The 25,982-nt window shown below is 40.2% G+C and overlaps 1 protein-coding gene across 1 annotated transcript in view; it reads right to left on the bottom strand.

Moving 5' to 3' along the window:
- The window catches only part of VPS41 (VPS41 subunit of HOPS complex), a 172,707-nt gene that overhangs the window by 16,128 nt on the left and 130,597 nt on the right, over positions 1–25,982 (bottom strand). The window contains exons 17-25 of the mRNA XM_041774307.1: positions 24,135–24,227; positions 18,920–19,047; positions 17,190–17,334; positions 15,321–15,362; positions 15,132–15,182; positions 12,842–12,979; positions 5,138–5,192; positions 2,700–2,840; positions 1,236–1,372 (exon numbers count right to left, since the gene is read on the bottom strand). Of these exons, the coding sequence (XP_041630241.1) occupies positions 1,236–1,372; positions 2,700–2,840; positions 5,138–5,192; positions 12,842–12,979; positions 15,132–15,182; positions 15,321–15,362; positions 17,190–17,334; positions 18,920–19,047; positions 24,135–24,227 (930 nt within the window). The remainder of the gene's footprint in view (positions 1–1,235; positions 1,373–2,699; positions 2,841–5,137; positions 5,193–12,841; positions 12,980–15,131; positions 15,183–15,320; positions 15,363–17,189; positions 17,335–18,919; positions 19,048–24,134; positions 24,228–25,982) is intronic.

The following is a 25,982-nucleotide window of genomic DNA, read 5'->3' as shown; positions in this document are numbered from 1 at the left end:
ATCCTGCAGGCAGGAAAACCTCTCCTCCTCGAAGCTCAACTACCAGCAATACAGCCCCAGTGCTCATGTGCCTCGCCTCTTGGTTCATGGAGAATGCTGGAGCCCAGCTGCTGCCCTCCCACCCCGTCCCTCGGTGCCTGTGGGGATGATTCACTGCCCTCACAATTCCTGGACTGATTCCATGCCAATGACCCCGACCTTCACCCTGCTTCCTGTAAAAGTTCACAAGGAAATTTTAATGTAATAACATCCCACTCCCAGGCCTGACATTCTTATTCCCTCAGCTCTGTCATTTCTTTTTATCTCTTCCTTCTCTTCTTAATGCCACCAAACTTCCTCAACTTCTGGTCCTGTTCCTCTGCCTCTTACCTGAGTCCCACCCCACGCTGCACCCTCACAGTGGCCGGGGGCCCCACAAGCCCTCATCACGATGCTCCTCTACTGAACCTGCTAACCACTTCTCTCCCTACAATGTCATGTTCTGGCTCTACCTGCAAAATCTTTACGTTTCTAGGAAAGCAATTTGCCTCCGTATTATAATAAAAACTAATTTTCAAGTGAAGAAGAGAAAGAACAGTCCCAATTGTTAAAGAAATGTGCCTTAAACAGTTTCAAGTTCTACAAAGCTACCAGCACCTTGAAAAATAGTAATTGTGAGGGTTCTTTTAAAGAAAAGATTAGGATGCTTTGAAATTAACATATTAATTGTTTATATGAAAATAATGGGTTCCATTGCTTTTATCCCAAATTCTGATTTATTACAGATAACAAAGTTGTGCTAGTGTAGAAAACAGACAAAAAGTTAAATAAAATCATGTATTTAAACATGTTTCAGGCAATGGATTACTGAGTAGCTTCTAGGAAACTATCAAATTATTTGAAAAACTTTTTATTCCCCCAATGGACACAATACTCATTCTACTTAAAAGTGGCTTGAGGGGTCTAGCAGCCACTCTAACTACCCCTTACCCTTCCCAACACCATACCATATCTACCACATAAATGTAAAAATGCCTGCTCATCAAGGAGAGAAAATTTGGGGATGGTTAAACAATTGGATGGCTTCCTTAAAGGCTGAGATTTTCTCTACTTCATGAGCTTCCCAAATACCTGGGCCTACATAAAAGGTAACTATCCAACTGATTTCTTTGTTATCTAAAATAACCCTAGATCCAAAAATCCAAAGTCAACTCAGCTCACTCCCCATGCTGACTTGTCCCAGAAAGGATACTTACTTGTAAATTGTAGTCCTGCAGAATCTTCACCAAGGAATCTCTCAAATTGGGAATCTCCATCCCTTCCTTAATACGGTGAATCAGTAGGATTGGGTCCACATGCGTGCCAATGTTGTTCAACAAGCCAGTAATAAATGCTGCAGAATACCAGCACAACAATTAGCACATTGGCAAGGTACACAAGGCAGTTTTAGGCCAAAAGGGATGCAAATAAAAAATTACTTTTTTTTTAAGGTAAGTGTTAAAACCATTTGGATTTCTGAAGTCTCAAAAACTAACTTTCCTTTTACTTCATGATGTATAGGAGGAGCTCCATGAGTTACAAGGAGATGGAGAAGAGGTGATTACTGGAACACAGCCGGTAGTGGCAAAGGGATACAATTAACATTTCTAGAGAATTTACACTACGGCTCAGCGGTCACATGCTTTTCTCCAATATTCTGCAAGGTACAAATGTTATTCGTCCCTTTTGCAGGCAAAGCAAATGGGGTGGTTAACTAATTCATTCAGGCCACAAAACTAGCAAGCTAAAAGCCCAAATTCACCAGCAGGGCAGACTGCAGGCCCAGGTCATATGTGTTCCATTTCGCTCACCCTGCTTCCTTGGACATCTGTGAGTTACAACTTTATCACGCTGACCTACATTCTCAAAGATGCACGTGCCTGTGACCATCTACATCTGAATTTGACTTGAATCACATTATCCTCTTGTATCTCTTATGAAAATACAAGCATAAGAGCAGTTTCTAAAACCTGAAAATCCTGAAACAGATAAGCCTTCTTACTAAAAAATGGTGGGAAGGGGGCCAACTACCACCACTACCATCACTACCACCAGTTTCTGAATCATTTCTAGATCTTCACAAAAGGGTCAGGTTACTGAGAGGTGCCTGTATATTTCTTTCCAAACTGGGAGACCTGATGGAGACAGTCACGCAGAGGCACTGCACATGTGCACGCACGCACACACACATACTCCTGGTGCTGCACTGAGGAAGTGGGGTAGGACAGGACAGAGACTAGGTACTGTCAGGGCAACAGATGTCCAAAGATGGTCAATGTCTAGTGACAGTTCAACGCTGCCCTAAAAAGAGACTGGTTAGGGCTTTATATTTTCAAAACAAATGCCCCTGTATTCAAACTGAAAAAAAAAAATGAAGTCATATCACATTTATTCAATCCGGGTACAGTATGGAGGAACATGCTTCATTGGGACACAGTGAACAAATAACATCAGGCTAACCACCTGTTTGCTTACACATTCAGGTAATGCAGAGTGATGAGGCTCCAGGCTTCTCTGCACAGAAGGAGTACTAGACATCGTTATAATGTACCAAGCCTATTTTTATTATGGATACTTCACCATATTTTTCACCGAATGTGTCTTGAGATAGTTCTTACTCTAGACATAACTGGATGTACTGAGAGAAAACAGGTCTGATCACAGATGGCTTTTCTGCTTACGTGGTTTGTCGATGGAATATAAAATCAGATCTTCCCAGAGTTCTCCATCATCTTGCTCCTTGGCAAATTCAATTGCTTTATCAACATCCTGTAATTCCTCCATGATCATCTTCAGGGCACTTCGGCTATTACCCATTCGGCCTAGCAAAGATGTGAGAAATACTTCATTTATAATGCTTTTTAATATTAAAAATATTTTTTGTATGTATGTACGTATGTCTGTCTCTCTGTATGTATTTGAGAGAGATAGAGCACAGCAGGAGGAGCAGCAGAGGGAGAGGGAGAAGTAGACTCCTCACTGAGCAGGGAGCCTGATGCAGTTGTCGATCCATCATGATCTGAGCCAAAGGCAGATGCTCAACTGACTGAGCCACCCCCAGGCACCCGACATTTAGGATGTTTTAATAAAACTTTTTTGAAGAATCAACATATCTCTTGTTTATGTATCTTCTGCCTTGAAAGTTACGACAAAAGCATATTTTCTTTTTTTTTTAAATTTTTTAGCGTATTTTCTTATGTGATATTAGCATTTACTATTTATAACATACGGAAATAATTACCTTCTATTTACTGGGTGTTTCCTTTGTGCTGTATACTCATTTAAGTGCCTCACATAAATTACATCATTTAATAATTACTATAATCCAACAAGGTACATTCTACTATTATTTCTACTTCATGGAAGAGGATACAGAAACATTAGTAACCTGCCAAGATCATACAGCTACTAACTGGCAGCTCTGGAATCTGAACCCAGGTCCCTCAGATTCTTACTTCCCTCTGTCAGATCGATACTTCTTTTGGACATCTTCATACCCAGATACAGTTAAGACTTATAGTTCAGACTTTTATTTTTTTGTTTTTAAAGATTTTATTTATTTATTCGTGAGAGACACAGAGAGGCAGAGACACAAGCAGAGGGAGAAGCAGGCTCCATGCAGGGAGCCCAATGCAGGACTCGATCCCAGGACTCCAGGAACACACTCTGAGCTGAAGGCAGGCGCTCAACCACTGAGCCACCCAGGGATCCTAGTTCAGACTTTTAAAAGCCTTGGAGCCATCTGTCTCTTTAGGTAGCTCTGGATTTGGTCATTTGATACACTTTGTGCCAAACACAAACTCAACTATCAGAGGGCTACCTCATTTCCTTCTCATCCAGATTCAGGGGAAAGCCTTCCAATAACCCTTATAGTTGGGAAATGAAAGCATTTATCAACTATGCTTCTATTTGGTCAAAAATCTCTACATGCTTTGCTTATTGACCTCCTGGCATTTTAATGGCTTTAGGAGTTTCCATGAGTTTTTAATACAGGATACGTAGAAAGCTTTACTCATAGGAGGGGCAGTAACTGAATCCTTCTCATTCTGAGCAGCCATTATCAAGTGATAACTGCTGGCCTGCGAATAAAATGATATCCAATTTGTTATACCTTCTATAACATTTTGTTTTTCCTTCAAATATTATTCCCATTTTTTAGGACTTAAAATTGGCTAATTTTTAAAATGTGCATAGGATTTTTAAATTTTTACAATTTTAAAAAAGGAGATTGTCTTCTTTTATAAGTTCCCTACTTGCTTGTCTACAAAGACAATATGACATTATGACAAAAATGACTCCACTGGCATATTTTCCGGGAAGTGATGCTGGAAAAACACCTAAAGTTTGAACTCCACGTTTATGCTACAAATATCTGCACAGAGCTTCCTTATGAATTCTTCAGGCATCAACACTGCTTGTATGCAAGCGGCTCATTTTGGAGGAATGTGAAAGTAAGTCTGAGATATATGGAGGCAGTGCCAGAGGCCTGGGGACAATGGAGAGCTAGATGATACTAAAAAGTTTTCCTCTCTCCAAAACTTTCATATTCATTGCATTTTCTCCATTTACTCAAGGTGTGATTACTGACAGTGAACATTATTTTCTACCAAGATGATGGTAAAAGAGGCTGATTAAAAAAAAAAAAAAAAGAACAAATTAACCCTTCTACAATTCATTTTTGAGGTGTGAGCCAATACAGGCTTATTGTGCAATACTCAGGTGTTATTTAGATAGCGTTTCTTAAATAATGCTTCTTTCTCTACTGAGCTGTGAAGTCTCCTTTTGTATGCATTAGGTTATTTTTTTTTTTAAGATTTTATTATTTATTCATGAGAGGCAGAGAGAGAGAGAAGCAGAGACACAGGCAGAGGGAGAAGCAGGCTTCCTGCAGGGAGCCCAATGTGGGACTCAATCCCAGGACCCTGAGACCACGCCCTGAGTCAAAGGCAGATGCTCAACCACTGAGCCACCCAGACGTCCTTGTATGCATTAAATTTTTATAGAGACTAGCTCTCAAAGTGTGACTTTGGTCTAAAATCCATGTCCACTCTTAGACAACGTACATGATGTTACCACAGTATTTCTCAGCTTATAGGCACCAAAAAGTAAAGCTACTTACTAAGAAGATAAACGGTCTCTTCTACGAAGTTTCTCTGTTGACAGATCTCAAGAGCCTTCAAATAAAGCAAGGTAAGAACATTACTGTGGGCTACCAGACAAGAATAAGTATTAATAGATTCACTTAGACATACAAGTTTAAAAGGATGTTTCCATTGCCTTGCTTTAAAAACAAAACAGAATAAGCAAACAAAACACAAATCCTAGGTTTTGCTGGTGATTGCCCTCATTCGCCTCTCAGATAAGTGCAGAACTGAGCACAATTTAACCAACAACATATATGAGGCAACTCAGAACACTACATGAGCAAAAGCAGAAAGCCAGGTGCTAAAGAAGGTCTTTCCCATCAAGTTTTCACTCAAGGCTCTTTTAGATTTCTTCACAGCACTGCTCCGCACCTAATTCCCAGTCACTGCTTCAAGCTCCCTGTTCCCCCACTGGAGTGTAAGCTCCAGGAAGGCTTTGCTGGTCACCGCTGCATGTTTCCAGGACTCCACAGAGCACAGCTCTGATGGGTAAATACACAAAGACAGACCGAATATTTCTATTGCCAGCTCACAGGGTTTAAGAAAAAATTCTGCTCAATGATCCGTCAAAAGTTGGGGCGGGGGGAACATATCTGACCATCAAGAAGGATCAGAAAGGAGAAGATCAAGTAAAGAAACGAGGGATTCCACGGGTGACTTTATTAATAACTGAATAATTCCAAATGAACTGGCACACATTTACCATCCTTTCTGCTGGACACTGGAGGGTCAGGTGGGATGGAGATGCAGAGATGACAGTATATAGATGACAGAGGAGAAAGGGTGGAGGGGAACATGTGGAAGCAGCATGCAGCCACCCAAGGGAGCACAGGCTCCAGGGAGGCTCACAGAGATGCAATACTACCCAATCCCATGACCAGGGGTAGCATGAATAGAGGACCCTGTGCTAAGACACGGGAATGAGCCCCAGTGTGGCCCTCTTGTAAAAAGCTTCACAGAAGCGGTGGCATTTGAACTGGGTGTGGCATGACGAGTATGCAATCACCAAGAAACCTCATCTCCCACCCCAGCTATGTAGCCGCTCCACCTTGGTGCTCTGCTCTGACAGCCGAGAATCTTCTCAGTGGCCTATGATATATCCATGACCTGCCCTGCCTTTTCGGGCAGCAAACGCCTCTCTCACACCCTGCTCATCCCTCCACTGTGGCCCTTCTGCCTGTAATGCAGTCCTCACTCCCCACTCTCCACCCTCGGGACCACATGACTCAAGCCCTGTGCCCCGCACAGTGCCTGGCTACTTGTGGTGTGCAATAAATATTTTCTTAAATAGATGGGCAGGCAGGAAAGGTTTCAGGAGGAAGATCACTGGGTTGTTTAAAAACAAGAACCAAAGGGGAAAAAAGAACAGCAGAAGCTCACCAGCTCTTTCAGTTCAATGACTTTTCTTGGGAAATAAAGGAGCTGGTTTGGACATTTAATTTTTGACTCAAAATTTCTATGTAGAATATATATTTAAGTGTGTGTCTCTGGTTGGAGAGTAACAGCTAAAAGGGAGGAAAAAATGTTGGTCATAGAAATCAATGCTGGGGGCTCAGGGCATGGCGGGGTGGGGAGGACTCTGAACCAAACATAAAAATGGAAAGAACATCCTACTTTAGAATTACAGTGAAATGAGGGGAGTCTGAAATACACAAAGCATTTAAATGGGGAGGTAAGAAGACTGGAAGGTCACAATGAAGGGGAAACACTATTATGTGGCAGAGGGTAGCCAAGCTGCCCCCCAATATCCTCTACCCATTGTGACAGTAACAAGATTTTAGGTGGGTTGTGTGACTGCCCAAAATTAATTAATTAATTAATTAATTAATTAATTTATTTATTTATGATAGTCGAGAGAGAGAGGGAGGCAGAGACACAGGCTGAGGGAGAAGCAGGCTCCATGCACCGGGAGGCCGACGTGGGATTCGATCCCGGGTCTCCAGGATCGCGTCCTGGGCCAAAGGCAGGCGCTAAACCGCTGCGCCACCCAGGGTTCCCATTGCCCAGAATTTAAACAACAATGTCCAAGCCTCCTCAGCCATGGGAGAGCCGTATGACTGATGTCCCCTCAGGGAGGAAACATAGCAGTTTCTGGCAATATTTTCTAAGAAGCAATGTGAATCAACTTTTGTTTTCTTATTTTTAGTCCTTTCACCCCATCTGCTCTTGGAAACGTGGATAATACTATCTTACAGCACCAGGTAAAGGTCATACAAGGTGAGGGAATGAGAGAAAAGAGCCAGGTCTCCGACTGTGTGGCATGCTGCCAACAGCAGGGCCATGCCACCAGGATATCCATGTGCCAGAGAACTAAACTGCTACTCTACTGAAGCCATTATTATTTTGGGATTTTTATGACTCATAGCTGAATCTAATCCTAACGCTTAGAAAAATCTTCATTAGTTTTGATTAAAAATATGATTTCCCTTATCTCTATACTGTCATGCTCCTAAATCAATGGAACTTTCTTACCAACTCCTCCCTATCCTTCTGGAATGATACTAGAGCAGAGACAGGATACTCATGAGAGAAGTAGTGAAAGGAAACAGCAAAAAATAAGAAGTTCAGAGGACCTGGGACCATTACAACAAAAAGTTGTTGAGAAACCAACCGAGTGCCCTGATTCACGTGAGGTGCTAGAGATACAGATGGACAGTTTATGGCTGAGTGAGACTACGTGTGCACAGATAAACAAGAAAATGTAATACACGTGGATAAGTAGACTGTTCAGAGAAAAGACAGTATGAATAAGGATGAGTATCTATAAACCAATTTTGTACTTGGAAATTTACTGACACCTTAAAGTACCATTCTGAAGTTTCCAACAAAACCATCCCCCCTTTTCTTGAACGTTTGTGAACATGCTTGTCTCAAGCCACATAGGCTCTGTAGTGTACAGGCTCACCTGAGCTAAGACAGTAGGCATTTGCTATATGTGGCCATTTAAATTTAACGATTCAGTTCCTCACTAGACACTCTTCAACTATTTCATTGCCACATGTCAGCACATTTTCATCACTGCACAACATTCTACGGGGTAGTGCTGCTGGAAGCTCTGTTAGATTATTATCAAAAATGACAAGTCCTATGAGAAGAAATATTTAAAGGCAAATCTGAAGTCAAGGAGTGTCTGGAATGCAAGCAGATGTGTAATGCTAAGGTCAAAGATAATGAGTCCCCGAAACTTGAATTTCACAGATTTTTAAATGCTTTATGACTAGTTTCTAACAGTATCTGAAATTATTATTTTCTTATATATGAGAAAGCAGAGATTCTAGAAATCTCTAGAAATTTTGAGTAAAATGTAAAAAAATAAAATTTCTGGTACATAGAATTTTTCTATTTTTGACACAAGTGAAGCATAAAACTGTTTCCCCAAATTCTTGAGTGTTCCTGGGCTACCGTGCTCCCTCTAGAGGAAAGAGTAGGGAAAGTAAGATTTTTAAAGTCAAGAGGAAGAAGACACAGACACACATGGAAAGGGAGAATCATAGTAAAAGTAAAAATGAAAAGACAGAATAATGACATACATTGAGTAAAAAGCTATACAAAAGTAATATTTTAAAATTCCTTTTCCTGATTCAGTATAAAGGCAAAGGAAAGAGTTAGAAATTTGGGGCTGACTAACCAGTACCTTATCAACTATAAATTAAATAAGGATTTCTACCCAGCCCTGACCAAGCCATCGTTTATCCAATCTTTATATGGCATTAATGGGAATCTGTAAACCTTACATCTCCTGGCTTTATTCCTGCAAATTCATAAATACTGCCACGTTGTAAATGCCATTGAATATGAGGGAAATCATAAATTCACGTATAAATTCTCAAAGCTGCAAAGCTGATATTCTGCTTTTAACTATTCTAGGCAAGGCAAATGAAGCTCGCAAATGTAAACTACTACCTGATGACCACACCTGGAAATTACTGGAGAAAGGGCAGGTTAACAGTTTAAAAACTGTTGATGTCTTTCATGATTCTTACAATACTAAGGAATATCTTTTTTTTTTTTTTAAAGATTTATTTATTTTGGAGAGAGAGAGAGAGGAAGAGAGAAGGAAAGTGTGTGTGCACAAGCCGGCAATGGGGCAGAGGGAGGGAATCTCAAGTAGATTCCCTGGTGAGTGGGGAGCCAACAAGGGGCTCGATCTCATGACCCTGAGATCATGACCTGAACTCATACCAAGAGTCAGATACTTAACTGACTCTTTAATTAATTTTTAAAACTTGAGAAATGATTCCTCACAACCATGGAAAGAAGAGGGGACCTGACTTAAGGGATCCAGGTTCTAAGTCTCGGCTCTCTGACTTATTAGCTCTAGACTCTGGGTTGTTTCTTTCAATTCCTTAAGACTCAGCTTGTTGTGAATAAAATGACTTTATCCACCTACCGTGCATTTGTAGAGATTAAATAAAAATAAGGTACATGAAAGCACAGCTCACGTTATAAAGCACAACAAAAACAAATGATTTTTACTGTCTTTTTAAACTGCTGTCAGTGTTATAAATTCCTACCACCTCTGTATCTCCTTTAGAAGGAACAATTTCATAAAAGCTTATGATTAATTTTGGGATTTATGAGTTGTGGGGATTTTCAATCCTGAACTCAGGTCTTTAATAAATACTGCCACCTTGGGAACATCACTTTCTTAAGGGCTTCTGATGTGATATCAGGGTCTCCACAGAGTTTTTGGCCAAATATTATGGATTGTGGGATTTCAATCAATACAAACGAAGTTTGACTGGGATTCTTGAAGATTTCAACCAGCTGTTACTTGAAGTCACCCCTCCTCTCAACAATTACCCAAATCCTCACAAAGGCAGAAAATCAGAGGAAGACAGTACTGCTATGCTGCCCGAAGTGAATTATCAACAAGGGTGGTGGTAATGCTCAACAGGCTCCGAATAAAGCCTTGAAACCCTAAACACTTCCCATTTAAAATAAAACAAACACCAAACTACCACCAAAACATCTATGGGTCTCTATACACTCTTCTGAAATAGAGATTTTTTTTTTTTTTTTTGGTGAGTGCATTAAAATTTTAAGCTCTTAACTTTATATTTAGTAGAAAACGATACCAAATTTTCTGAGTCGCTCTTTAGACAAAACAAAAACTGTACTCATGACTTTTATTCATTTATTATGCCTGCCATGCATTTAAGGGGGACAAATCTATTTTGCTCTTTATGAATTATTAGCTTTTTCCAGAGTTTCAGTATGCATAAAGGAATTAGCTCTAAGATGATTAAATGTATATAAAGTTCTTATTTCTAAGAAAAAGGAATGAGATCCTTTATGAGTTAATAAAGTCAAGAATATCTTCTTTAACATGGCTTTATGTCCCCAAGCAAGGATAATGATATATATATATTTTTACAAACCTAGAGATGGGTATACACAATGGATCCTGATGAGAGATAATCTCTTACAAAGATATCTCAACGATCTGTAACATGAAAGCTCAACTAGAAAGTTCTAAGAAAGGTAGATTACTGACTTATTTTTAATGGCACGCTTCTACCATTACCAGCTCTAATTCATTTTATTCAGATTTCTCTTTCAGGGGAAAACATGAGATAACTTAAAAAAAAAACTATAATTGGTTTCACGATGCTTTTGTTGAGTTCTTTTACATGTGAACTGGTTCTTCTCAGTGGATCACAGAAAAATTCTAAAAGGTCTCTACAATGCTCTAAGTAAGTTCTAGATATTAGGAATGCCACGTGTCAGTTGCAATTTTCTGATGCTCCCCTTTTAGGTAGAATAGAGTGTCTTCTGTTTAGCACTGTGAGACTGGAAAACTGTAAAGCAGATGGGTTGGAAGTGTGTGAGAAGCACAAACATTCTGGAATCTGGGTGGCACCTCTGCACCTGAGTTTAGTGAATGAGAAGGAGCCCTGGGTGGCTGCTCATCACGGGTGTGGGGCTCTGTTAGAGGAGTCAATCACAGATAGCTCTGGACTCTTGAAAACAAATGATATTTCCTCAAAGAGAGATAAAAATGAAGGGGCATGGTTCAAAGAATGACATTTTCACTTTGCGCCCCTAGATTATAGATTCTGTAGTGAGAAGAGGGAAACATTTGCTTTTATTTTTAGAATAAGATGATAAATTTCCAAATCTACTCTTGAGAAAATGTTTTAGGCTCCAAATTTAAAATGTTAAAGTTTTTCATAAATTATTATGGAGGTAAGATATTTTTTCATTAACTGCAGATTTTCAAAAGCCACTCAGCTAAAACTGGTTCATAATAAATCCAATTCATTTATCAACATGGCTGAAGAGGCAAATATAAAAGTTGTCAGTGCATATAAACAGCATGTTATCAACTTTTTAAAGATTTTGTTTGAGAGACAGCGTGCGGGAGAGCATGAGGGGGTAGTGGCAGAGGGGGAGAGACAGGGAGAGAGAACCTGAAGCAGAGTCTGCACTGAGCACAGAGCCCCACTTGGGTTCAATCCAACAACTACCAGAGCATGACCTGAGCTGAAAGTGAGAATCAGATGCTCAACAGAGTGAGCCACCCAGGTGTCCCTCTATCAACTTAATGCCTATCTCTAATGGGTCAAATACATTTTTTTGTTTTGTTGATACATATAGCTGACTAAAAAGTACTTGTTATCTGGCCATCTGAATTTAGTAAGATACCCGTAGATGTTAGATAGCTTTCCAACCGTATGAAAAACCACGGTAAACAACGCTGGTGGCTATATTGGCTAAATGGGTACATTGCCCATTTCCTGGTATATATGTGTGAAGTTTCAACTGTGTTCCAACAGCAGGCTCATAAAACTGATTCATTCACTCACTCACTCACGATGCAGCAAACATTTAATAAGTGTCTAATACAGTGCCATGGCTGCTGGGTTTACCAAAATGAGTGGGACAGACTTCTTGTCCCTTAAGAATATACAGGACAATGGGAAAGAGACTAGTAACTTTTTACAATTATAACAAAACTTAGTACGGGATCCCTGGGTGGCGCAGCGGTTTGGTGCCTGCCTTTGACCCAGGGCGCGATACTGGAGACCCGGGATCGAATCCCACATCGGGCTCCCAGTGCATGGAGCCTGCTTCTCCCTCTGCCTATGTCTCTGCCTCTCTCTCTCTCTGTGACTATCATAAATAAATAAAAAATTAAAAAAAAAAAAAAAAGAACAAAACTTAGTACAATAGAGAAATGGAACATGGTGTGATAAAGAAATATAGAAATATATGATATGGATGTGGAGAGCAGATGGAGTGCAGGACCCTAAGTCACTGACACTGCGTCTGGAGCAGCTGCTTCTGGCTTGGGATAGCCTGGGTCACTCTCTCAGCTTGATCTTAGGCCCCACTCTGACCCTGTTAAAGTGACTCAGAGTCCTGACACTACTTTTGCTTGATGGTTGAATAAAATTACTTTATCCACCTACCTGCGCTAGAATCCAGAGTTCTACACCCTGGATTAAACCTTTAATTAAACCTGGCCCAGAAATGCTTTAGCTCCTCAATAAAATCTTAGCCAACAGTACCTCCAATTCTCATCGGAATGCCCCAGAAAAACCTACTGCCTTGACAGCAGCAGTCACTCCCCCTGAACAGGGATGGGTGAGTGATAGGAAGACTAGAATGATCGACAGCTTACCAACAAGGACAACTTTTTCACTGGAAGTGTGAGAGACGAGTCTGTGACTTACCTTTTCAAGTGGGCAATGGGTACTATCTCGGAGAAAGGGAAGTAAGTTTGGTCGATCATATTCAGCATAAAGGCTAATCTGTTTTTCATGGTAGCGCTGCCCCTTATGATGGTCTCTCTTGAAAAGCTTATGCAGATACTAAAAAGAACAAAGGAAAAGACCATGAATATAAAAATATGAAAAGCAATACCTGTTTAACATTGCTGCATTCAGTTCCTACCAGCCTCCACGGAGAGCCAGGACAATCTGACACTCTCTCTAGAATGGCCTCGAGGGACCTGGCCCCACTACTGAACCAGCCACCTGACCTGAACAAGTCACTAGCCTTTTTGTGACTAAGTTTATCTTCCAAAATCTCACTGGGTCATTGTGAGGACTGGTTGCGTTGCCATTTGTAAAACTCTCAGATCTACATTGATACGCCTGGCATTTACTGAGCACCAGAGACGTGTTAATGGTAGCTGCTAATATCCTCACCATCATCCACATCACTTCAGAAATAAATGCTTGATTAGTGGCCTTCCTGAATCCTAAAAATTCTCGCTTGTCTTTTACATAAAAGGGGTATAGTCATGGGACAAGAGTATGTTCTTAAAAACTCAAGCAGTAAGTGCTAAATTAATTTTCATACACTCTGCATCTGCTCTCTGTTAAGTCTCATTGAACTCTGTGTCTGCAATGAAATGTTGCCTATACTGGGGACATCGAAGGTAAAAATCAAGACGAATACAGGTGTTCTGAACCAATTTTCAAAACTGAGTCCTTTCCCTAGCTGTCTGAAAAAGTCAATGGACCTCAAAGAAAGTGAGTCATTCACTTTCTACTCAGAGGCAAGATTAAGTCTTTCAATATATTATGCATCAGTTAGAAATCGATGTCCAATGTGTACTTAATGTTAAATGTAAACGAACACCCCATAAAGCACCAGAGGCAGAAAGACCTGAACACGCCAATCACGTAAAGTACATTCACACCTTAAGTGAGGAAGAGAACACTATAGTATGCCCCTGAAGCTGACGCTGTACACAGGTTTGCTGGAGTTTGACCTCCACTAATGAGTGAACCACGCCATATGGACACAGATAAACGGCTCCTCAGATCAACTGGTCATGTCTCCCTGGGGCAAGGACAGGCAGAGAGTGGCCAGCACTTCCATGGCGTCTGACGGAGGCCCTACCTATCCACTGGCACTGGGTCAGTGTGTGAGCCAGACACGTGGGGCCACATCCCAGAGGCACAAACAGGGTTGGGAAGGTGTCACATCACCAAGGCAAATTTACGGAGCCATTCCGTTGCCTGACGGGGAAGATGAGCCATGTTAGTGGGAGCTGTGCCCTCATTTCAGCACTGTACTTAATTACACTGTCACACAGACACCTGCCACCAGTCCTGTCTTATGCTTTCCACAGGCTAGAAATCACTGCTTCATCACTCAGTCCCCGGGGGTGGGGGGGGGGGGGCGCAGCACAGTGGCACCTTGCTTGGGTAAGGCCATCTCCTTCAGATTTCCCACCACAAATGGTATAGCAATGGCTTCTGCACAACCACTGACTAAAACAAAATGGAACAGAGTACCTCGCACTTCAATCTTAGAGTCTTTAGAAGTTCTTGTGTAATACTGACTGATGAATAAAAACTCGATCCCGAGCCTCCTCCTTCTGCGGTGCAAAGAGGTGGGCAAAGGTACAAGATCCCCCATTGAACTGGATGCCCGTGGTCCTACTGGCACCTATTTTCCCTGAGACTTTCTCTTTTATCATTGTTAAAGGACACAGATAACATGTACTCCTGCTTTCTTCCCATGGTGACAGCAATGCAGGAATCAAAGTAGCCTCCCAAGGGAGTCTAGAATGATAGGCCTTCACAGTACTACCTCCAAGACCAAATGAGAGAAGTGGGAGGGGTGAGGGGCAGAAAAACGAGGCTCTGGTCTCGGATCCTTCGGAGGTGTGGCAATTTATGGTGTAACTATATTTAGTGTTAAACACAGAAGCAAGGTACTTACTTTGCTCCTAGGCACAGTTTGGTGGCACAAGCATGAATAGGATGAATTTTTTTTTTCAATCACAATCCAATGGTGAGTCCAAGTTAAAAATCTGATCTGTAATTAGTCCTTAGCCAGGGCCAGAGCACATGCCACATCTTACTAGTTATGGAATACTGTCGGTGGTCAAACTTGCAAGCTGAGGGGTGACCTGAGAGAGCTCACGCCACTCTCCCACACCAAAACTGAAAGGTGGCTTGCCCCCACAGTGCAGTCAAAAGGGCAAATGAAGGTGGTTATGCTCACCACATGCTGCAACTCTGGTCTATCTTCCAGTTCTTCCACTACTTTTTTAATCTAGGGAGAAAAGAAATTTGTAAACATTGATTTATGAGGACACAAACACAGCTGCAAGATTATCTGGTAAACAGTTCTCCTCTTTATGGCAAGGGTGTTCCCATCTAGTAACACGTATAAAAAACAAAAGATACTCACTGAAATTTTATCTTCATTGTCCAAAAGCATGTCAACAGCTTTCTGGAATAAAAAGAAAAAAAAAAAAAAAAACAGCCAGAGTCACTGACACCTGCTGTGTGAGAAGAGAGCGCACACACAATGAATTGCACATGCTGTCCCTTTTTTCCATACATAAGGGTCCCTTTACTCTATAGTCGCCCTTAAGGGAGATACCTGTAAAGAATGTGTTTTGAGACGTGTCCCAGTCCGAGGCCTATGTTTTGCATGCCACTCAAACAGCATTCTGTTACCACTCCCCAAACAAAAAACAGCTTGTCTATGCACAGTTTAACCTCCGTGTTATCTGCAATATCTCCACAAGTACTCATGTGACTCTCGCTAGTTATGGAGACCATATTATTCCCTGGACCACAAAAATGAACTTTGCTTGCTGCCACCTGAACCTTCACTGAGTCCCTCTACAGATTTCACAGATGTCAGGAGCTGGTCTTCCATGGAGAGGAGGGTTAGAGCCAGAAAAAAAATAAGATACCTGAAGTTTCATAATGATATAAAGCTTATGGACTTGCAACACTTCCTTACTATGAACACTTCATAAAACACAAAGGAGACAGTGTCTGTAACAACAAGTGCTGGGTAGACAGCCCACCAGGCTGAGTGCCATCCTGGCTCTCCTGACCCTGCTCCTACCCAGCTATCCACTCCATTTTTTCCCTCTAAAACAGGAGGATGTTAGAAGAGATTATCCGTAAGGTATCTTTTAATTAGAAAACTATGATTCCTTAACTTTGGTTCATACTCTTGAACAGCAATCAGTTTCAGCTCATTCATCTTTTTTCTATAGCTACGTAAGCCAAACTAGGCTCTTGAGACACACGGCATGGAGGGGGGAGGTAGGCATAAGGCAAGAATGGATATGTGGAAATGTAATTAATTTTTATAGAAGCACTTCATCCTCTTAATCACCTTTTGCAAAGAAGCAGAACCTCTGCACCTGAACTTCTTCACAACTGCACTAATTCTTTTTAGATCAGTAGTCCTTAAGGACTTGAATCATTCACTATGAAAAAAGGGCTAAAAGCATCTTTCAGGAAAAAGTAGTAGATTTAGCTCCTACTTATATTAAGTTTAACTTTATGAACACTAACCTATAGCACATCTATATACAGTATACATTTATACACATATACATAATATAGGGCATAATACCCTTAAATGCAATTAAATAGAACAAAAAAATCCAAGTAATCCCTCTGGAGTTTTACAGGTTCTACTCTTTAAACTTTCAATTTTCTGAAGAAGTACTGGGTTTTATGAACTTCTTTACTTCGATCACTGTCCTTTGTAAAAACGTACACACACACACACACACCACTGTGAACTGTGGAGGCTGGGTGACCTCATTAGTCAAGCAATCCACTGTTCGAATTTGTCATACGATAAAATAACACATTCCACATGTCTGAGACCAATGAAAACACCACATGCTAAATCTATGAATGCTAATGAATAAAAATTACAATAAATGGATCAAAATAGAAATCTACCTAAAATTTTATTCCTGGGACATACAATTAAGAGAGGTGAATGAGCCAAAATATATGGCTAGTTTCTTTGTTTCTATGAATTGTGTGAATTGTTTTACTAAAAAATTACTTCGCACACACAACTTTCAAAGTTCCAAATCAAATTCTGATTGCTTTTACAGAATAACCACATCAAGTAAAGGATTCATAACATCTAGTGAGGGTCAGCATTGTGAATATGATCAGCATACAGCCCAACTATGTGATTTATTAACTACCCCAGCATTTGAATCAATGTCTAATTATTAAAAATTTGGAACAGTAAAAATAAAGGGTCAGTACTAAATAAGAAACACATTACCTCAGAATCAAAATCCATTAATAAAACAATTTTATCCTTGATAGAACTGAAAAGATTATGTTTGTGGATCAACTGGAAAACATCCTTGTGTCTTAATGTTAAGTATATTTCCAGAGCATTGCCATAGTTTTTGTCATAGGTGTACCTGGTAATACAAAATTTTTTACATTAAAGTTCATCAACACATCTAATTAAACACACAAGTACGCACGTAAAAATCATTATTTTGCATTATGAAAAATTTTGTTTAAATAGAAAGTCAACTTTATTTGGAAAACTATTCCTTGGGATTTAACTGTATGTGACCAGTATGTACTTCTTTCTCACAGCCTTGCCTCTCACCTCACCAAAATTTTGGAAAATGGACAATGCTTAAGTAATAAACATTCTCTTTTATACAAATTTTCAAAATTTCTTCATAGAAATCCATATACCTAAGAAACTATGATCCAAAATGAAGGAAATTCTTATTCTAGTCATAAAAAAATTCAGTTAAAATTTCTACAAGCACTGTTCAGCTGGCAAATGGATTATATCCCCAAAACTTATTTGTGAGGGGAATTTATAAAGCTGACATGTGTTTTTCTGTTGAAGCACTGTTTTTCACATTAATTCCTAAGCCAGCTCCCGAAAACCAACTGAACCTAAATTGTACTGTGAGTCCATTAGCAGTACTAAGAATTACGAGTAATTAGTACTGCAGAACCCAAGGAACATCTAGAACAATGTTTCCAGAAGAAAATGGTCAGTGTTTCAACTCAGAGAGTAACAAACAGCCCTGAACTCTAGGCCGGTTGGGTGAAGCTTTCTTGGTCTTGGCAAAAGATGGAAGGAGATGGGGGAGGGGTGGCTTGAGGTGGTGGGAATGCCAACACAGGGCTGCAGCAAGAAGCACCTTCCCGAGATTGCCTGCAGTATGGCTCCTCTTTTCACAAGCCCAGAGCTCCTTTAGGGCATGAGTGCATCCCAGGAATATAGAAGAAAGCCTGGGTTACTGAAAGTGCCCAAGAAATTTGAAAAATATTAACCAAGCTCCCATTTTCTGAGCTCTGCCTCAGTGCCAGGCACAGTGCTCAATTAGTTCTTACTTATGACCTCTCCTTTAAACCTTGATATCATCCCATAAGGAATACATACAACTTACAGAGAAGGAAATGTGAGATTTGAAAGATTAACGGACATGCAGATCCAAGAATGACAATCCAGAGCCTCTCCAGGAAAACCAATGTTCTGGTGCAATCTAAGACCTGGCTCTCTTCCCTCCCTGACCCACTGCCCCTACGGACGTAGTCTCGAAGACAAGAGTTCCTCTCTGGGAAACAGACCGCATTACAACCATACAGCCTCACACGTTTCCCTCACCTGCTAGCTGTTTACTGGAGGTTTCTTTTTTTCTTGTTTAATTAAAGATTTTATTTTTTATTCATGAGACAGTGAGAGGCAGAGATACAGGTAGAGGGAGAAGCAGGCTCCCTGTGGGGAGCCCAATGCGGGACTCGATCCCAAGACCACAGGATATGACCCTAGCCAAAGGCAGACTCTCAACCACTGAGTCGCCCAGGTGTCCCTCACTGGACATTTCTGAAGGGACTTTACCAAGAATGAATATAGGAAAATGGTATAAAAGGCTCCCTCCTCTGCGTCCTCCCCATGAAGAGTCTACTAGGTCTAAAATATGAAAAACTTTCATGTAGGTCAAACTGGAAAAAGAAGCACTAAATTATACTCACAGTTCAGCCAGGGTTTTGAGTAAGGTTCTGTTCTGACTATCCTTCTTCAGGTGATCCCGAACTGCTTGCACAATTACTGAATTGTTGTACAGATCTCCAGGCCATTCTCGGATCAGAGTGGCAAAGCCCTAAAATCATGAGGGACAAACAGAAGAACACTCTTTATATAGGGTTACAATGCAAATAGTTTAAATAATGCCTAAAAGTATTAATGGAAACAGACAAAATAATTTTACGATTAAACCTTTGGTCCCTAAAGAACACATCACCCACTTTCAGACTCTGGGTTTGGAGGTGGTGAGGGAGGCAGAGAATTACTGCATACTAATCTCCATTTACTGTTCCTGGTAGGTGGTGCCATCCACTTCTGCTCTTATTTGATGAAATGTGCAAGTTAGCAAGATGCCCTCCTGGCTCTTCAGTAAAGTGACACTCACAGACTTTAGGTTTCATCTGCTCTAACCTCAGTCTGGACGAACTGTAACATTTGGTTGACATCTTGAATATCCTGAAGACAATGTCCAAGCTGGCTACTTTCCCCCACCTTCTGTGCCCTTTGGGTCTGGCCTTCCATGTGCACTGGGCAGCAGATGTCACTGCACAGCCGGTATGACCGCAGAGGCTGGTTTCCACAGTGGAATCACTGGTACCCTGCCTTCAACAACCTACCATCTTTGTCCTCTTTCCATTTTTCCCTCACTTTCCATTCTTGCCTCTGAACCTAGTTTTATTTGGGATTTGGGACTTTGGCCCAAGTCTTATCCCCTAACTGGATCTCAAATTTTGTGGTTCTGATAGAAAACCATAGATCCTCCAGTTGGATTCTATTTCTCTCCTGTGGTTAATTCTTGGCCAGCATCCTGGGCAGTCCCTACACTCCTGATTCCTGACTTTAGAACTCAGGCTTTATAACTCAAATTATGGCAGAGTACTTCACTTACTGATCCTTGGCAGTTTGTAGAGAAAAACCTTAGATGTATTCAAGACAACAAATAGTACAAATCTTCATGTTATTGAAAAAACTATTATTAATATTAAATATCTTAACTAATACTTTGATAGGCTACTATGAATTTAGTTAAGTGACACTTAGAAATGAAAATAGTGTGCAGGAATGTGCATCTGTAAAGTATGACAATTTGGTAAAAAGAGAACCAAAAAGAATCAGGAATATAGTCTCCATTAAAGTCCTATCCAAGTAACCCTGGGAAAGATGGCTAAGAGAGCAGAATGACAGGCAACACGTTTTCCAGTCAAACTGCAACCTTTCCACAGAAGAACATGACTGCAGCTTGACTTGAAAGATTTGGGGAGAGGACATCACTAAGTAAAGAGGATCTATTTTCTAAAACCATTGAATCAGAACATTAAGATGTTCTTTGAACCAAAATGATACTTTGGATCAGGTTTCTGTTTAAGTCTCTGTGATGTATTAGATACAAACATCTGAAAAACTTCCCACCCAAACACTGGCAGCCCTCAGTAGCCCTGAGACCAGAAATAATACTGTTTGGGAAAGGAGGCAGCTTGGCTCCATTTTCTCTTTTCCCTAATTCATGTGCCAGCCTGGCAGTACTGCCGATTCCTAACACAAAATAAGACAAAAGGACCGGTCTTACTGTGTGATAAAAACATGATGCCTTCAACATAAACTGACATAAACACTTAAACCCATTTCAGGTCAGGCTTTTCTCTGCTAAATTGGCTCTGTGTAACCTCGAATAAATATGCTAAGAAATACGAATGCCATCAATCCTCTGGCCTTTATTATTCATCAGAGGACATGGTTATGAAGTTGTTATAATTGAGTGGGTAAAGTCAGAGAATACCTTGGTGTTCATCATAGTAAGTACAAAGTTAAAAGGTATTTACTGAATGAAATGCCACAGCAATTGTCCCACTTTTAATATGCTCATATATCTGCCATTAATATCATGAAATAAAGAGTCATTAACTCTTTGTGGAGCTCCGATGGCGCCATCACTTGGTGCCTGGTACTTATAAAAGTAATTCTGCTAGGTTATAAATAAAAAGAGAAAGCTAAGGGCGCCTGGATGGCTCAACAGTTAAGCATCTACCTTTAGCTCAGGTCATGGTCCGGGTCCTGGGACTGAGCCCGCTTTGGGGGGGGGGGGGGGATGTCCCTGCACAGCAGGGAGTCTGCTTCTCCCTCTCCCCGTGCTCATGCTCTCTCTCAAATAAATAAATAAAATCTTTTTCTTTTTTAAGACAAAGCTATATACATTTCAGTAGAAACCCCTACCAACAAGGCATGAAACATCATTATCTCCAAGTAAATACTGCCACTTTGTATCTTTTTTAGGAAGAAAACTGAGAAGTCAATATTCTAGAAAAGTACAGGGTTTTTTTTTTGCCTTTTTTTTTTTTAATCTAGCCTTTAGTGCTGTTAAGAAGTACAACATTTTCATCCACATAATATGTGCTATGAAATACTGCTCCATGGTTAATCATGTGACAATTTAATTCAAAATTAAACATGAAATTAAAAACGATGGAAGCTAAATGATTTAGAAGAGCTTAGGACAGTAAACAACGAATTATTTATATGCTTCTTAACACTACCGGCCAGGTAGACACTCTGAAACATTCAGGAAAAAACATCTATAAGCTCTAAGCTTAAGTCATGCATATTTCTTTCTGTCTCAGTCGACAGTCTTCCAGACACGAATCAACAGAATAACTTTAATGATACAGAATCTAAAATAGTTTCCTGAAAAAGAGTTGAATCATGTGAAAGAATTACAAAAGAATCATAAAAATAATAGAATTGCTTTCCCATGGTTAAATTACATTACTTTACAAAGAGGACAAGTATACCAAGCTTCAGTATTTCTCAATAAAATTCAGTGTTCCCCATCATTTTCACAGAACACTCATAATTCTCTTTCTTTGGGGAAGATGTACAAAGACACAATATTTATGACAGCCACTCTATGTACTCAGAACATCCTGGAAAGAAATAGGAGAAGTCCATTACAAGTCTTTATTTACCAAAGAAACCTTTCCCAATAACTATGGCCAATAATAGCCTCTCATCAGATCTTTTATAGAACATATCACTCTGCCTATGTCACTTATGTTTTAGTTGTTTAAAGCATATCAGTATCATCGTCCCTCTCAGCCTACACATCTACTGAAGACAGGACTGTGTTTTTAAAATTTCTCCTGAATCCAACTGAGTACTCAGCCCAGTTCTAGGCCTTGGTAGGTTCTAAATAAAGCAATGCTGAATTGAACTGAATAGGGAATGAATAGGAAGTGTGTCTCTAGACTATATCAGCTGGTACCCAACACAAATGACACAACCTATTACTATTAACTCTTCTAGAAAATCTATACCTACAGATCTAGAAAGAAACAGACCTACTCTGTTATGGCAGATCGGATTATAATATGCAGTATCAAGAGAAAATGAGAAAATATTGCCTCTTTTAGTATACAGAATTATTAACAAGGTAATTTGTTCAAGTTTAATTCATGCTGAAGCAGTCAATCCCTCCCTATGATAAGAACACAGAAGTAAAGGAACTGTAGATCACACATGTTTCAGGCTGCTTGAATCTTCCATATCCAGGAACACCTGACTGACAGTAACTGATCCAACATCTGAGTTATCTGGGTATGGAATGGCTACCATAAAGGTCCCTATAGATCTGAAGATCTAAAATTCACCTCGAGTTAAAACGTATTAGTGTTAGCCATATTACCTCTCCTTAGGTTGAATCCATTACTGGTAAAAAAGGATCCTAACAAGGCATTCAGTGCTCAACAGGCACTGAGAAGCTAAGGATTCCTTTCCTCATTCTCTCTCCTCCTCTACGTATTAATTTTTTTTGCAAGTCGCCTCAAATTCTTTAAAACATAACACCAAATACAAAACAGTGATGACAAACTGCAGCATCCCATGAGGCACTGAAAGTGAACACCTATCACTAGGTTAGGTTCCAGATGGTGCCACGTTGATGAACGATTATGAAGGCAGGGGTGGGAGAAGCTGAGGACAGCAGCCCAGGGTCCCAGATCTGGTTTGTGGAGCCTCCTGGCTCAGTCACAGCTATGGAAAAGAGCTGGCCTAAAATCTGCCCACCAGAAATCTTTTTCCTCTGGTCAGAGGGAAGGAGGCAGAGTCTTAACCACATACTTTGTTGACAGCTTTACTAGAGCAACCAGTACATTATATAGTAGTTTGTTTCTATCAGGGTTTCTCAACCTCAGTACTGTTGACATTTGAGGACAAATAATTCTTTGTCATGGAGAGGACTTTCTTGTGCATTGCAGGATGTTCAGCAGCATCCCTGCTGGCCTCCATCCATTAACCTGGTGTCAGTAGCATGAATTACCTAGTCATGATAACCAAAAATGTCCCCAGACATGGCCAAATGTCCCCAGAGGGCCTATTTAAGAACCTGTTAAGAACCGCTGGTTTACACACTTGCGTGTGACTTGGACCATGAGCTACCTCTACCGCTGAATGCATGCCATTTCACTCACACCTGCATACCTAAGTGCCTACCTCATGCCTGCAATTTGGTAGATAATACACGAATATTTTCCGAATAAATGTGTGTTAAATTAACCAACTTTAAAAATTATAATCCATTTTGGGTGCATGCAAACACCAAATTTAAATTCAAATCCAGGCACACCTGTTTCTTAAATGTACGCCTGTGAACAAATTATTTAATTTCTTCAATCTTTAGTTTCCTCATCTGTAAAATTTGATATTACCATTTATAGTGCTGTAAGTCCTGCCTTTCTCCTTCATCAATAAGCTAATAGATCACGTCCAATCCCCTTCCCCCATTCCTGACGCCCCAGTTTCTCTTCAATGCTTCTCTGGCAAACTTAGATCTGAGTCTCAGGCTTCAAGCATCAATAGCAGCTGATATTCTATGTATGAAATTACCAAACAGCACTTGTCCTTTTTCTTTGGTTTTCTCAAGGAGCCAAATGAATTAGCTTTATAGGAAACTATAAAGGAATTAAGGAATTCTTCAAAATGTGCATGGATTAGAGGTTTTCACTGTCTACACGGACACGAGCTGTCATGAGAATGTCACCTCAGTTTCATCCATCACCTACAAACTGCAAATCTGCTTCCTCTTAACTGCTTGCTCCACTGTATGATTTTTCTATATTTCTTACCATTTTCCCATTGAGAGCAAGTAAACATGACCACATCTGAATGCCGTACCTCATAATCACTTTCCAAAAATTCATGCAGGATCATTTCATAGATGAGTGGTTTCAGAATTGGATCTCCCCTTGGCAAGTAAGGACTAATAGCCTAAGGAAGAAAAAGAAAAAAAAAAAAATCATTTCAGAAGGGGCAAAACAAAACCATACCACAATTACGCAGAAACTATGAAAGCACAGATCTTCCTCATCCTACCACAGGGTTACATTCTGAAAGACCCATCAGAAATATAAAATATTGTAAGTCAGAAATGCATTTAAAACACCTGTCGTACTGAACAGCACAGCTTGGCCAAGCCTACCTTACACATGCTCATACCACTTAAGTTAGCCAATGGTTGGGCAAAATCATGTAACACATGGCCTATTTTAGAATAAAGTGTTGGATATCTCATTTAGTTTGTTGAATACTGTACTATAAATGAACAAGAGAATGGCTGTGTGGGTACAGAATGATTGGGAGTGTATGGGCTGCTGACCTTGGTGCTGGCGTGGCTGAGCTGCCTGGGAGCTGTGGCTCACTGCTCTGCCTGGCATCTTGACAGATCATTGTCCCATGTATCACTAGCCCAGGAAAAGATCCAAAATCAAAGCACACACACACACACACACACACACACAAGACTCAAACACATCTCCAGACTGAACATGAGGGGATGGAATAGGATTTAACATGCTGATGGACCCTAAAGGAAAGCTGGGGTAGCAATCTTTCAATAAGATCATCAATTATCAATATTTATGCTCCAAACTTGGGAGCAGTCAATTATACCAGCCAGTTAACAACCAAATTAAAGAAACACACTTATAATAATACAATAATAGTAGTGGACTTCAATGCTCCACTCACAACAATAGACAGATCACCTAAGCAGAAGGTCAAGGAAACAAGGTCCTTGAATGACACTCGACCATATGAATTCACAGATATATACAGAACATCCCATCCTAGAGCAACAAAATGCACCTTCTTGTCTAGAGCACGTGGAACCTTCTTCAGAACAGACCACATACTGGGTCACAAATCAAGTCTCAACCAATACCAAAAATTTGTGATTAGGCCAGTGTGTCTGTTTTGTGCCAGTATCATGTTGCTTTGAGGATTACATGTTTGTAATACAGCTTGAAGTCTGGTGTTAAAAAACAAAAACAAAAACAAAATCAAAGCAGATGGATGAATTTGTATTGCCTTTGCACCACTCTAGAGTTGAAAAATCATTAGGTGAACTACTTTAAGTAGGAGACCATCCATTTTAACTTTTAAAATGTAAGGCAGCAGAGTACTTTGTAAAATTATTATGAAAAGAAAAATTCAAAGCAACTCCACCTTCTTATAACATATGACAATATATTTTCAAAAGTACATTTAAGGTGTATATATGTATGAATGATGAACAAAAAGACTGCTTCAGTTAAGTTAAACTTTCTCTCTGTTCTTCCTGACAAATTAATGAACATCTAAATAGGAGGGAGAATGTCATAGAGATAAAAGCTACCTTAAGTAGTCAGGGAGTTACAGGTCATCTATTCATATTTTTTTTCCTTAAAATAGAATATATTACTCTTTAAAAATTCATAATCATTGTTCAAAATGAAGGGGAAATACACACTTTGCATTCCTTAGCTGTCTCAGTGCTGTGTTAAGGGTTACATTTCCAAACAACACTGAATAACTTTGAAGTGCACTATGTACTGACTGCTATACTTTGTTCTGGGGACGGAGAACTAGAGTCACCATCCCAAGGGGCTCAGGGCCTCCGGGGGACAGTGTGCAGACATCCAAACAGCCAACTGCAACACTGGCTGCTAAGTGTTACATAAGCAAAGAGTTAATAAGGTGCCATGA

The sequence above is a fragment of the Vulpes lagopus genome, chromosome 11 (genome assembly GCF_018345385.1).
Source record: "Vulpes lagopus strain Blue_001 chromosome 11, ASM1834538v1, whole genome shotgun sequence".
Classification (NCBI taxonomy): Eukaryota; Metazoa; Chordata; class Mammalia; order Carnivora; family Canidae; genus Vulpes; species Vulpes lagopus.
This window is presented reverse-complemented; position numbering and strand designations above follow the sequence as displayed.